Source organism: Amblyomma americanum, chromosome 6, assembly GCF_052857255.1.
Source record: "Amblyomma americanum isolate KBUSLIRL-KWMA chromosome 6, ASM5285725v1, whole genome shotgun sequence".
NCBI lineage: Eukaryota > Metazoa > Arthropoda > Arachnida > Ixodida > Ixodidae > Amblyomma > Amblyomma americanum.
This window is the reverse complement of record NC_135502.1, coordinates 191,390,614-191,405,790: the sequence shown is the minus strand read 5'-3', so window position 1 is coordinate 191,405,790 and position 15,177 is coordinate 191,390,614. Positions and strand designations below refer to the sequence as shown.

The window sequence follows — 15,177 nt, the reverse complement described above, 5'->3', positions numbered from 1 at the left end:
ATATAACTAACCTTAGTAACTACCTTGTAGAATGGATAGTAAGCTGATCGGCCTGTAATTTTTCAAGTCCTTGGCATCTCCCTTCTTATGAATTAAGACAATGTGAGCATTCTTCCAAGCTTCTGGTACTGTCAAGGTCATAATGCATTGCGCGTTGTGGTATACACTGGTATCCCCTCCTCGTCCCCCACGCCAGCGGCGACCATGACTTACACGAGCGCACTGGCCACCAGGAATGTGGAGAGAAGGCACCCCTGCGACTCTGCTCATTTCCGCCCCAGCACTGACGTGACGTCACGGTAGCGCGCTGTCTTCTGCGGAGAGGGTGTCATGCCTAAGCTTGATGGCAACGATTTGCTGCTAGGAAGGCAATGACCGAGGGGATAAAAGGGGGGGAACGCGCGGCGGGAAGGGTCTCTCGCTGCCGGATATTACCGGACCTTACGGACCCCTTCCGCTGCCCGCCGGCCCCCGAACACCAATGCCACACGACGTCAACGACCTGGTGAGCTGCTGAACATCTATTTTACGGATAGAACATTCTTCCGCAGTGTGCTTTACCTCGCGTTAGGATAATAAACTACTTCCTAGCGTGACCTGCCGTGGCTGTGACTCTGCGCCTTGGGTTGGGGAAACGTGTTGCGTACTTGAATAACGCCTGCGTGTAGCTTGCACAGAAGCTCGCCTTCCTGGCCGGCTGGACGCAGAGTGACCCCATAGTGTACAGGGTGGCTAGTCCTTCTAGCAGAATCTCCCCTCTGTCTTGCAACAGGTCTGCTGTTACCTGATCCTCACCATCTGCTTTCCCTCTTTGCATTGCTCCTACGGCTGTCTTCCTCTTTCATTACTGGCGGGATGACGCATTGCTGTGCACTACTGTCTCTCTCGTTAACGTTCTGATTGCATTGGCTACTGTACAAGTCTGTGTAGAACTCTTTGGCTATGTTAACTATCTTAGCCATATTCAAGGTGGGCATCCACAGAATTTTTTGAAAGGGGGGGCAGCGGTGTGTTTGCAGCAAAAAGGCACTATTTGAAGATTCAATGCACATGGTAACTAGCGCTAAAGACAAGGACAGAAGAAAGAAAGACCACGCACGCTAGACATCAACTGGTTTATTCCAGACAGACACATTCAAGATATAGGCAAACATGTACAACGGATCACAGCCTAAAGCGCATGTGCAATGGCACCTTCTCCTTCAGGAAATGTAATACCATTGCACATGTACCATTGCACATGTGCTCCAGCTCTGCAAGTCCCAATTAAAAACTGCTCTCGAACGCGCACATCGGCCTTGTCAATAAAGCGAACGCTTATACACATCTGCTCCTTTCCTGAAATACCTGCAGTTTCGTCAGCAAGAATGGAAAAAGCAAACACTGTGTTAGCTTCGGCAACTATCTGCTCTCTCAGGATGTCGGCACAGATTGTGATGATCTTGGTCTGGACGCGGGACAGAAGCATTGCGAGCAGAAGTGAAGTGCTCCTGAAGTCGAGTATCTCCAGCTCCTACCCGAAAATCAAGGAGATCATTGATGTCTCCACTATCAGACTGCTTGCCGCGAATTGGCAAGTCATGCGTCGCGCAAAAGACAATGGTGGAAATTATTGGAAATGGTTTCTCACGATTCCTTTCAACTTGCTTGTGCAGTGCTCTGTTCAGCTGCTGTACAACGGGTAGCTTTTTGCCTTTCATCACATCCATAAAGTTCTGTGAGGCCGCCATTGCCTACTGGTGCCATTGGGATTTTACGTGATCCCTGCACGCCTTGTGAATTTTTCTGTAGTTACCGAAAGCGCGCACGATAAAACTACCTTGAGTACCCCGGTGTACACGCAGAGGAAAAGTGACACAAAAACGACAAAGGGCACCTTTCGCTGAGTACGCAAGCCAATTAAGGGGCGTAATTTCCCAGCCACTGGTGGCGAAAAGCCTTAAGGTTATTATTCTTAAAGTCATTATTCTTAGTCTTTTATTCATTTTATTTATTTATTTATTTAAGTACCCTGAGGCCCCAGCTGGGCATTACATAGAGGGGGGGACAGGAAATAACAAAAATACTCAAGGGTTCACTTCATACATAATACAGAGAAAAAAAGAATAAAAGAACAAAGTGTTAATTATGAAATTGGGTCGGTCTTATACATCGTGGGCATGGTACAGTATGCAATAAGCAAAAATAATATGTACACGTACAAGGCAAAGCAAAGGGTACAAGGCAAACATACGACAGTGCTGCTGCGCCTGATTGAAGAAATGTTATTAACGATGAACGGAAAGACCATGATTCGTTAACAGCCACAATGCTAGCAGGTAAAGCTTTCTACTCCCTTATAGCCAAGACTAACGGGGAATTCTGATATTTCTTTCTGCGGGCGAAAATTGTTTGAATTTTCTGTGCATGGTTGGTACGAGATGATATGTGATGTGCAGCTGTGATGTGCCTGCGTGCGAAAGATGAATGGTTGTAGTAGAGGGAGTGGAACAACAATAGGCGAAAGAATTTCCATCGTATGTTGAGGTCCAGAAGTTTTAGAGAGTGTTTTATTGCAGTAACGCTCTGGTATGGAGAGTACGACCGTAGAATAAAGCGTGCTGCCTTATTTTGCACTGATTCTATAGAGCTGGATAAGATTTTTTGGTAGGGATGCCATACTACCGAACAATATTCCAGTGATGTCCAAACTAGAGATGTGTATGCCAGCAGTTTGGTGTCAGGGTTAGCTAGAGATAGGCGACGTTTAAGAAGGCCTAATTTTTTTCAAAGATTTGCTAGTGATATACTCTATGTGACTATGCCAATTTAGGTCCGGGGAAAGAACAACACCTAAATATTTGAAAGTTGATGAGCGCTCAATGACACTATTATTTATAATGTAGTTGTTTACTGGAGTTTTAGAGGGTGAAAAGAAAGTCATCTGTTTGGTTTTATCGGTGTTTATTTCCAGCTGCCAAACACTGCACCAAGCACTTAACCTATCTAGATCTGTTTGCAAGACAACAACGGCGTTAGTATTAGCTATTTCCCTATAAATGATACAATCGTCAGCGAAAATACGTATGGAGGAGCTAATGTCTGAAGCGATGTCATTAATATAAATTAAAAAGAGAAGTGGGCATAAGACGGATCCGTGAGGTACACCTGATTCAACATATTTAGTTTCAGATATGATGTTATTAGCAGATATGGATTGCTGCCTGTTAGCTAAAAATTCTTCAGTCCACTTTGTAGTACCATGATCAAGTTGCAAGTTATACACCTTTTTGATGAGGCGCTCGTGGGCTACACCCGATCAAAGGCTTTTGAGAAATCGATAAAAATTGCGTCAGTGTACAAGGCACTATGAATTGTACAATGGAGATCCGTTACTAATTCAAATAATTGGGTTTGACATGAATGCCGGTACCGAAAACCATGCTGATTTTCAAGTAGCAGGCCATTGCATTAAGGTGTTTCGTGATGTGGGTAAATATTATGTGTTCCAGTAGCTTGCAGCACACTGAAGTAAGAGAAATTGGTCAGTAGTTGTTGGGATTTGTAATATCCCCAGACTTAAATATTGGTATAATAAGTGCAGTTCGCCAATCGTCTGGAACACAGCTACTGTTCTGAGACTGCTGGAATAAAAGTTATAACAATAATGCCAACACGTGAGAAGCTAGATTTAGAAGTATTGTACTTATGCCATCAGGACCAGGGCTAGAATTTAATGAAAGCCTATAAATCTCACGAAGAACCCCATCTGTTGTGATAGTGATAGGATTAGAATGATAAGCAATGAATGGAACGGGAAGCTGAATGTGCTCGGAAATAGGTGCCTCGTCTGTAAATACTTTGCTGAAATGACTGTTTAGATGTTCCGCACTTGCTTTTATGGGGACCAAATTCCATTTACGTCCTTTAGTGTTATTAACTCGCTTGAATCTTTAGAATTGACAACGCGCCAGAATTTTTTGGTGTTTTGTTTTTAGCTGGTTCGGAAGCGTATGATTAAAAAAAGCAACCATTTGCTTCTGTTATACTTTTTTCCACAACAGATGATAGTTCCTTATACCTTTGCCAATCACGTGCGTAAGCCTGAGTAGCCTTTCTGTATGCCCTTCTTTTTCTGTTCAGATGCTTCCTGATTTCCTTCGTGAACCAGGGAGCATCAACTCTTGTCTTGATCTGAAGTTTTGGTACGCAGACTTCTTCAATTTCCTTCATCCTGTTGCGAAACATTATCCAGTTTTCATTTGTGCTGCGTTCTTCGAAGTTATGATAGAATGCGGTTTCGAAGTCAGCCAGCATTCGGCTAATTTTGTCTTGGTCTGCTCTAGCGTAGTTCAAGATATATTTTTTGGCGGCTGTTTTTGTGTGAGCCTATATTTGGTGTAAACAGTGTACAAAGCTATGGTCACTTACACATTCTAACACATGCACTTCTGTATTGTGAGGCTGATTAGTGAAGATCAAATCCAAGATATGTTCCCACGTGTTGGCTCTTGCACCAGCTGAGTTAGATTTAACAAGTCAAGAGTACTGCGAAAGCTGGAACAGTGAGACAGGCTACCCTGGGAATCTCCAAATTATGTATGCCAGTCAATAGCAGGGTAATTAAAACCCCCCTAAAGTAAGGATGCAATTCGGGAATTTGTTAAAAATGCACTCAATGGCCCAGTGAAAAGAATAAACAAAATTTGACCAACAGTCAGGTACCCTATAACAGACACTGATTTTGTAAGTGATACCACTAAACCGTACCGTCACAAACAGTAGTTCAAGAGGCGTGTCAATAGGTAACAGAGACAGCTTATAGTCGCTTCTTACCGCGATCATGACGCCTCCTCCTCTCGAAGTCAGTATCTTTATGGAATATTGATAAATGGCTTGGGAGCAATAGTTCAGTATTTGGTACGTCTCCGGTCAGCCAGGTTTCAGTGCCAAGAACAATATCAGCTTCACTTGTGTGCGTCATTGCTTTCGTCACATCAAGTTTAGGAAGTAAGCTACGGAAATTGGCCATGAGGATGGATACAGTGCATGCGGTTTTTTGTTTGATTTCATTTCGGCCTGCTTGTCACGTCGACGGGCTGTCATCATGCGTAGAAACCAGCGTATAAACCTGTATAACTTTGTCACTTGCAGCGTCGTAACGGTACAAATTGTCACAAAATTTGAGTTTATTAAAATGGACAGCATAGCGCTCATTTTCAGTTTTGTTGATTTTGTCGAAGTCCCGCAGCTTTTTACCTTCTAACTGAACTTGCGGTGAATAGTCTTCTTCCAGCCATACCTTGGGCAACACATCTTTCAACTTATGGGCGTTGCGGAGGACTTCATTTTTTGCCTTAAAATTTAAAAATTTGCCTTAAAATGGTGATTGGCCGGTGAACGTCAGCGCGTCGTTTTCCTGTACGGTGTTCGCGTTCAATTTCGCCTATCTCGACTTCAAGGTGAGGTGAGAGGAACTCACGAACAACTCGCTCTGTTTCCGTGTAATCTTCCTTGTCAAGTTCGGGAACACCTTTAACAAGCGCGTTGTTCCATCTCATTCGATAATTCAAGTGATCAACGACATTAGTCAGCTTACTCTGCATTCGCAATAATGAGCACTTTACATCTTCAACAGTACCGCTGACAGTGCAAACATCGTCGTTAATTTTCGGTACGCTACTCACAATGGGGATCACGACCACATGAAATGACTACAGTATTAAGGACAGTGGACAGTATGTAACATTTAGCGATCATGGCTTAGTAGGAAGGCATAACTTCAAAAAGTCCGGGATGCCAGTGAGTTTAGCTTTGCCTAGAAACTCTCCTAAGTCATATTCTTGAGGCAAGTTGTTTTCTTGCTGTTGTCTTCGGACTTCAATCTCAAACAAGGAGAAAGGGAATCGTCTCGGCTTACTGCGTGACTGGAGCTCTCTGTTGGATGGAGTTCCTTCCATGAAGTCGACGACATCGGCTGCTGTCCGGTGATGAAAGCTTGCATTGCTCTGGTCAAATGCTACACCACTGTCACGTGTCACACAAGAATCTTCAGGGCGCAGTTGGATAACGCTTCATCAGACAACCGTTGACGCTTGAAGAAGCGTCAGATGTCCATCATTCGGGACAGCGCGAGACAAAGCTGGCTATGGAGTTCCTCGTGGTTGATATGTTAGAAAATATATACACATTGACTGGAAAAACAGTTGAACGCGTACGCTGAAAACAAAAAACGGCTATACATACAACGAAAACTTATTTGCCGGATAAATGCACGCTCGCAGCTTCATACACCTCGCTCGATCTTGCTCGCGCATCTGCAGAGTCGAGCAGCCGTGCTCACACTGTTTGCCGCTCGTCGCTCTCTTGTCCGCTGTCTTGGCTGTTCTCACCTCCGTTGACAACCAGCCACTTAAAAACACCGAAGCACAAACACAGAGGCGCGCTCACGTGCAAGGGTTTACTTTCCGCAAAGTCCCCAAATGCGCACTTTGGGGGTGAAAGGAACGCCGCGCGACTTCCCAGGCCAAGGGACACTTGCCACTCCGGTCGTAAAATTTTTGTGTTTTTATGGGGTTTAGAGTCCCAAAATGACTCAGGCTATGAGTGACGCAGTAGTAGAGAGCTCCACATGATGTTGACCGCCTGGGTCTCTTTACCATGCACCGACATAGCACAGTACATGGGCGCCTTCTGGATTTCACCTCCATCGAAACGCAACCGCATCGGCTGGGATCAAGCCCGCGTACTCGGGCTCAGCAGTCGAGAGCACCACCCGCTGAACCACCGCGCCGAGGCTCCGGTCACAAAATGTAAAGGAGGCACTCACAGAAACAAACATATACGCACGGAAAGGACGCCATGTAAAGGGCGCTCGATTATAATAGCGTTCATACGAGGTGGATGGGTCGCGGGTCACAGCGAACATTAGAATAATGGCAGCAACGTTAAATGCCGCATTGGAATATTACTTTAATGTTGAACATTATTAAATAACAACGTGCTATAAAGAAAGCATTAGTTCATCATTGAGAGTAAACATTATTTTGATACGTTGACTTTTTAATGTTAATATATTGTAAAAATTAGCATACAATGTTATATGTTGTGCCAAAAAATTAGTTTAAGGTTCCAAATGAACATTGTTTTAATGTTGTCCGCTAAACTTTATTACAATGTTGGAATCATAAATATAAACAAAAGTGCAATATGTTTGTCACAGACCTTTTATCACTGTTCCTACAGTAAATATAATATTTGACTAGCTGTAACTTGCAACTAAATCTCTTATATTGTGCCCGCCATGCATTCTATGCACAGCTCCAATATTCTGTTAGGAAAGTTTTCTTTATTACCCATTCGTCACTATTACTCACCAGCCACTTGTTGATAACGGGTGTATGGGCTTGACACGATAGTACCCTTTTGGAGGCGAATGTATTATTTGCATGCTGTGCTGTGTGGAGCTCAAGTGCCGCCCCGTAGCTCATCTTTGAAAAGTGTCAACTTGTGTGCCGTCACAACTGGTGGACCCGCATGCTCGTGGGAGGTTGCTTTAACATTTTCGAGAATGTTGCATTTACTTATTGATTTTTATTTAATGCTATAAAAACGTCAAACATATAATATTGCAAAAACATTAGAAAAAGTACATCAAGAAGTTACAATTAACTGTCGACTAAAGCAAGAAAAAAACATTGTTATAATGTTTCAGTCCTACACGGGATCAATATCAGTGGATATGGTGCAAAGATGTGGCGGGCAGCAGCTTACAATTTCTTAGTGCGCGGTAGCAATTGCCTCATTTAGCTTGGAATATGTTTGTCCTTCCTTTCCAAGTTTTCTCCTATCATTTTTCTCGTGCCCTGACTTTGTTGATGACCATTTGCGAATTTTCCAAGTAGCACCAAAATATTATAGCAATGTTACTTTTTGTTTGGTCGAGCATTAATTCAATGTCCTTAGTGTATTTGTAAGGCTGATACTTGTTTGGGCTATATTCATTTTTATTATTGTATGACGCCTACACCGCAGAATATAATAGTTAGAGCGGCACCACTCTGCTGTAGACGAGCCTGCCAAGGATGCACCCAAAGGGTTTCTCATTGTACAAAGATACCCGTTCTGGGGAACACGTGGCCGTGTCGGCTCTTGTTGTGGTAAGATGGTCGGAATCAATTAGTCACTGCCACTGCTGTGGCGAGGCCTCTCATGCCTTAGGGGCACTCAGCCAAATGCACATTCACAATGGTTGCCGGTTCGGTGGCCGGCGTATGAACGTATCCTGATTATAGCGAACGACGAAGGCGAAAACAAGATGCCCTCTGCACTGTCTGCCTCCATGACGCTATCTCTCTAGATTTCAAAGAAACAGACACCCATCTCAAGACGGCTCGAAGCACATGCTCGCTGGTGCCGCTGTATGTCTGCAACAGGTCGCCTTTCAGCAGAGCTAACGATGGCGCCGTTTGAAAACGGAGGAACGACGTGTGCCCGGACACGGCACTTCGCAGGTGTGATCTAAAGCGTGGAAGCGGGGCTGCTTTGACCCTTTTGGCTGAATGCACTGCCGCCCCTGGCGTGCGGTGCTTTCCCTTACATTTTTGCCATTGACGCAGCCATCACTCACGGTTCGAGTGAGGAGGCGCGCGCAGTAGCACTCAATGTGAAGATGATGGGGGGGGAGAGGGATCTTGTGTTTGGTCACGGTGTACGAACATACTGCACTGTGTATTTGGTTTTGCTTTGGTTTGTGTTATTGGCCGGGCGCTGGGTTTGAGGCTGTAGTGTGGCGGACGCTTCGAAAGCAGGATCTGCTCGTTGTCGGTCCCCTCGGCTTCCTGTTAAGTCTGTGACTCACTGGTCATTAAGGGCGTTTTGGCGTTTTCCAGTGCCCATTCTCGAAGAATGCCAGCTATGTTTTATGGCAGTCATTTCCCCTCTTTTGCCATTTCATATGCTCCGAAGCCTAGCTGTAGCGTTCCTTTATACCTTTATTCCTTTGTATCTGTATTGCAGTACGGAGAGAGCGTGCGGGCCTCCATTTTTGGTGTTTCTCTCGAACAGTTTTTATATATGAGAAAAAACGTTGCCTCCTTCCCTTTTCTCTGACAAATCATACTGCAGACGCACTGCGGCCGTTTTCATGGCAGTGTGGCTCTCTGGGCGTTTACACTGTATAAATTTGTCTGAAGCGCTGGAAAATCGTTTTCGTAGCCAGGAAATGAAGCAAAGCATAGACTCCTACGAATTACACTCTTGCATTAATAAAAAGGCTTATTTAATTGACTATCCTATTTTGATCGATAGCCGTACACAAAATTTAGTTGCGGTTGCATTTATCTGGGACCAAAATAATTATGCGGTCCTATCTTAGTTCGTTGAAATGGATCGCATAATGACACTACTGGCCTCGGCTTTCAGTGCACTACAAGTTTACAAGCTTTTTGAGGGGCGGATTTATATAGGCTTGGTTTGGGTGGCGGGGTGGTCGAAATTTCGTCATTTCGGCAAGGAGTGTCTACAAGCAAATGTGACGCCACGGGAACGTGTCACACTTTCCTTCCTAAGTGTGGCCTTACTAAGTCTAGACTTTTTCCTAAATATAGCTGGCAACTTATGAGAAAGTGGAAGTCCTCGCGATAATGCTGCGTAGATCTCGAAGTTCAAGATAGAAAACCTCAAGCATTCCTCTCAGAATTGTTTGCTATCTTCAGCCTGTCATTCTTTCACTGCCGTGCCATCACCAGCAAGATTACGTCATAGTGTGCAGAGTGCAAAGTTCGCAATCCTGAATGGCGCTTCTACGGATATGAGGAACCTGAGTGTGCTAATCAGCTTTTTAGCTCAAGCGAAAAAAATTGTCCAAATTTCCAGGGGGTTCAGCCGCCCCCTCTTGCCCTCCCATCCGGACGCCCATGTCCATATTGCTAATGACATTGCCGTCAGTAAATTCGAGATGGCCCTTTGCATTTCTTCGGAGGGGCACAGGGTCTCTCCAAACGTGAATTCGATGTGTTGAAGGAGCAGACAATGATTGATGCCAGATGATGGACACAGAGAAAATATATTTACAGGATGTACAAAGGCAAACTGCGTTACAAGCCGAGTCACACAGACAGTCAAACTGTAACTTAAAAGAAAAGATCTCACACAGAGAAACTCGACAAGACCTTACTCATCGACACGAGGTTAGAGCCTAGGCCTGTACAATTACGTGCCACTGCACGGAGCCTCTAGCTCAACTAGACAAGACTGCCCTCCAATGATTTTACCTGCAATTTTAAAGCTTTTTCAGACAAAGAAGTTAGGGCGGGCATATTTCGAGGCCCGCCCTAAGCTTCAATAACCAATGGAGGTAGCCACAGCCCCTAAAGGTTGGGCCCAACTGCGAGCCAGGGGCTTGGCTAAAAAGAAAAAGAAACACATACAGAAAACATTCTGAAAGCCCTCTCCTGGGGGGGGGGGGGGGGGGGGGGGTTTCGCCCTTATTGCTTGATGCTTTCCCCTTCCCTCCGCACCCGCACGACACCTCTCGAAGAAACGTTTTTTTTAAGCTAATTGGCGAGACCACTAATCCACTGGCTCGCCGCAGGAAAGTCAGACGGCGGAGAACCGCGATGCTTCGGTGCCATCGAGAATGCCAAAAAAGAAAAAAAAAGGGGGCCCATTGCGGAATGCGAGGTGGTTCGCATTTTGCCACCGTGGGAATGCTGCCTAAGACCAAGCGGCACCACGTGCTCGTTGGCGCCTCGCATGCTTTCCTGGTGCGTTTAACAAAGCCAGGTGTCTTCAGCCGTCACAGCTGTGCTGTCAAGCAGCAAGTGCCTGCCACTGCTTGCGAGGGGGGGGGGGGCACGTGGGTAGGGGGAGCTCGGTGCTTCACTGAGAGCTCTCCACGTATACCGGAGGCCCGCAGTGACCGCAAGCTAAGGGAATTAAAAAAATGTACGCTTTGATGAAGCGCGGCCTTACACTGTCCTTGTCTCATAATGAATACATCTGGTTTTTACCTTTGCCTAGTTTCCTCTTCACATTTAGGCTACCTCTGTTCCTTAGGGCATGCTCGATTCTCTCCATGTATTAACCTTTGTTATGTCGGCTACCCCCCTTTGTGTTTATTTATTAACTTCGGTAGCTCTACTAGTTCTTTTCTGTCTGTAGAGTTAGATGCCCTCATGCTTTGGTGCTTCTTAACCAGATCTTTCGTCTTCTAAGATAGCTTGCGGGTATCCTGTCGAACCGTCCTACCACCTACTTCTACTGCTCACTCCGTAATGATAGCGCACTCCGTTCATTGTAGCAACATTAAGATCGTCTTCCTCTGTTAAAGCCAAATATCTGTTCTGCAGCGATATCCTGAATTCCTCTGTTTTCTCTGTTACCGCTAACACGTTAATGGACTTCCTCTTCACTTGCTTCTTCCGTTCCCTCTTCAAGCCTAAGCTAATTCGAGACGTTACCATTCTGTGGTCGCTACAGCGCACCTTTCCGAGGACGGCCACATCCTGAACAATGCCAGGCTGAGCGCATTGTATGAAGCCGATTTCATTTTTGTCTCACCGTTACGGCTCTTCCAGTCCACTTGCTGTTCTCTTGTTTGCGGAAGAAGGTATTCATGATCTGTAAATTATTTCTATCTGCGAACTCAACTCTTCCTTGCTATTCCTAGAGCCTATCCCATAGTCTCTACCTGCCTGGTTGTCAGCCTGCTTCTTACCCACCTTCGCATTGAAGTCACCCATCAGTACAGTGTACTGTGACTTTGCTTTGTTCAGTGCCAATTGCACGTCTTCGTAGAAACTTTCGACGGTCTGGTCATCATGGCTGGATGTAGTAGCCACGTAGGCCTGCACCACCTTCATGTTGCACCTTCTATTGAGCCTAATTACGATAGCTGTCACCCTTTCGTTAATACTATAGAACTCGTTTACGTTGCCAGCTATATCTTGATTGATGAGGAACTCCGCACCTAGTTCTTGTCTAACTGCTAATTTGCGTAGCACACTATGTGCCTGTCCTTTAGTACTGTATACGCCTCACCTGTCCTCCTAACTTCACTAAGCCCTATGACATCCCATTTAATGCCCGCTAGTTCTTCGAACAGCACTGCTAGGCTAGCCTGACTAGATAAGGTTCCAGTGTTAAACGTTGCCAGGTTCAGATTCCAATGGCGGCCTGTCCGGAGCTGCAGAGATTCTTAGCACCCTCCACTGCCTCACAGGTCTGACCGCTGCCTTGGTCAGTTGCTCGCAGTCACTGGGGACTGAGGCCGAGGGTCAATTGGTTTTTTCATAGAAGGTTGGGGCCAAGTACTGTACCACGGTGGCCAAATCCTGTTCTGGTGAGGGAGTAGGTTGTCGGTTGTGGTCACCAAGATCAGACCGCAGTTCCATCGACATGCGGAGTTTTTTTTTCGAACTCAGTGGAAAATTGCACAGCACAGGGATTCGAACTCTGGTTCTCTTGCACGTGAGACGGATGCTCTTCTTTTGTGGCATCGTTGCGTGTCCTTTTTGTCATGCTTCACCAACTAGCCCCACCATTGGAAAGTCTACTGAGGCAAAGAGAGAGAAGGAATTGGAAAATTACAATGCAGGTAGCTCAGGTGAGTAGGAGTAAAAGGTCCAGCAAGTGTTTGGTTTGGTTCTGTTGTTTATGCTATTCATGCTGAGGCTGCATCAGGAGCAACCATGCATCTTCTAGCGTGTGCAGCCCCTGGCCACCTCAGCGGAAGTCGGCGCACAAGGTGACCGATGCAAGACACTGACTGTCATCCTTTATGCATGAGGAGACAGCTGCTCGTGACTGATGCATGCCCAAAGAACATGCTTTCAAGAAGAGTGCGACGAAGTCATTTCGAAGCTGACATCTTTTTAAAATGTTGCGATATCTGTGCGTTGCGAAGCACACCCAACAGGGGCTCTCTCTGCTGCCCACCGTGGGCAGCTGTGTGCATCACACATTAAAATTTCTCCTGCTGCGGGGTTAGAACCACTGCCTGTCTGGGGCTTTGCCAACTGGGCTAATGAGGAGGATAATCAGGTCCTGAACCCACCCTGCCAAGTTTCTCTGAAAGGTGTGTAGCTAAGCGTGGGCAATCACTCCCTTAACAGTGGATAGGGAGAAGATCAGGCCGTGATAAACTCCCAAACAGTGGGAGGACCGGGATGGTCACCAGAGTATTTATTCTTCCCCTCATTGTTTAAGGGACTGCAGTGTCAGCCATGGCCTTCACGCTGGAGAACTTGTGCAGGGGGCTGAGAGGAGAGCTGCATTCACGGCTGGGCAAGTCACTGAGCAGCAGTGTCCATGTGAGTCCCCAACTAACCAGGGGGAAAATGAAGAAGCAGTTAGAAAGATGAGGCTCATTGCTCTCAGTCATGACAGTCCGTCACTGCACATGGCTGACACCATCGGATGCCGTACAGCTTGGCAGTACATTTGCTGCTTTTGCTCAGACATGCGCGAGGCAGTGGCAGCATGAACAGGTTGCAAGGTTGACACTGAGGTCAAATGAGGATCTCAGCCATTTCGAAGGAGGTGCGGTGAGACACGGGTGTGCCGTTAGCTACGTCTTGTTACGATGTGTTGTGTACATTGGTAACAGACTGCAAGACTGGCTCCTTGGCCATATCTTGTTTGGCAAATGTGGTGTCTGGCTCTTTGCACCTGAGGGTAAAGGCTGGGTTAGGATCTTCCCCAGTGAGGTATCTCTTGTGTGTCCTTATCTTACGGCAACAGTGGCTGACTGCTTAGTGGTGCAGTCTGTTCTTCTTCACGCAGAGGCTGACCGGCCAGCCCGACGTGCTGGAGTGGCTCATAGATGCTGCCAACCATGTCCTGGGTGGCTTCATGCTTTGTGCTGGAAAAGTAAGCCCCACTGAGTTTGCATGTCTGCATTCACCAGAGTGTGGAGCACATAGCATAGCAAGACTGGTAAGAAAACAGCGCCAAGTCTGTGTGAATCAGCATTGAAATTAGCGGGAGCCATTTTTAATGTGCTCTGTGTTTGCATCAGTTGCCATCAACTGGATATTTGAATTAACAGTTGTATGAGGACATTCACATGGAGAGAATGTGCATATTGCATCCAAGGAAAGCCCTCAGTCCCAAATGTCAGGCCAGTTTTCGTTGAGCATACCCCCTCCGGGATGGCACATGGGCAACCACAGTAGTCGCCCGCTAGGCTGTGCTCCCTTCTGGGTAGCAGCACCAGGTGCAACAGCGTGGTGGCTGAGACATGAACAGAGGACAGAAGAGGCAATGGCACTGGGTTCCCATTCCTGATGCCTGGCATATGGCTCCGCTTGAAAAAAACAGCAGCTGCACAGTGCTGCAATCGCCAGTAGGACCAGTAGTTGCAAGTCCAACAAATAGATCCCACACCCCAAAACTATGTTGGCTTCACACTGGCACTGTTTCTGATGGCCCACATTTCCAGAAAGTCATCAGGGCTTCAATGCACTCCTTTTTTTATATACAGTGACCTTGTGTGTTAAATTCATACGTGAGTTGGAAAATGCCTATTGTGACATTCAACCATTTTTTTTTTTATGTGCCAGGAGTGTTCACTTGATTTTAAATTATTTGAAGAAAAATACTATTTTGCTTCGAACCAAAATCAACACAATTCGCACAGGCCTATTGGCTTCCCATGCTCCCAGGTGCACTCGCGCTCTAGGTGCTGCTTGGGAAACATAGACTAGGAACCCAGCAAGAGACCGGAAGCGGGCAAAGTGGGTGCGGGGACAAACGCGGGTCAATGACATCCTAGTCGAAATCGCGAGGAAAAAATGGGCTTGGGCAGGGCACGTAGTGTGAAGGCAAGACAACCGCTGGTCCTTAAGGGTAACGGAGTGGATTCCAAGAGAAGGTAGCTGTAGCAGGGGGCGGCGGAAAGTTAGGTAGGCAGATGAGATTAACAAGTTTTGCGGGGATGCGGTGGCCGCAGCTGGCAAAGGACAGGCTTAATTGGAGAGACATGGAAGAGGCCTTTCCCCTGCAGTGGCCGTAGTCAGGCTGATGATGATGGTGCTTGTAATTTCCACGAGGTGACCATGGAGGGAATGGGGAAGGACAGGCACCTTCAAAAGTCGTGCTGCACGTGGTGGGACCACCTTGTTTTTAGGATGGACTGTTCCCGTGCTGATGGAAAAGAAGTGACAGCACTTTTTGAAGAAAGCCACATTACTTCTT

The 15,177-nt window shown here is 46.3% G+C and overlaps 1 protein-coding gene across 9 annotated transcripts in view; it reads left to right on the top strand.

Moving 5' to 3' along the window:
• Positions 1-15,177, top strand: part of Miga (mitoguardin) — a 148,745-nt gene that overhangs the window by 107,192 nt on the left and 26,376 nt on the right. For 6 of the 9 annotated variants that reach the window (XM_077628255.1, XM_077628260.1, XM_077628259.1 and 3 more), the window contains one exon: positions 13,765-13,851. The exons of 2 other annotated variants lie outside the window; for them this stretch is intronic. In XM_077628255.1, the coding sequence (XP_077484381.1) occupies positions 13,765-13,851 (87 nt within the window). Of the gene's footprint in view, positions 1-13,745; positions 13,852-15,177 lie in introns of all 9 variants that reach the window. One more of the 9 variants, XM_077628262.1, reaches the window with a different exon arrangement.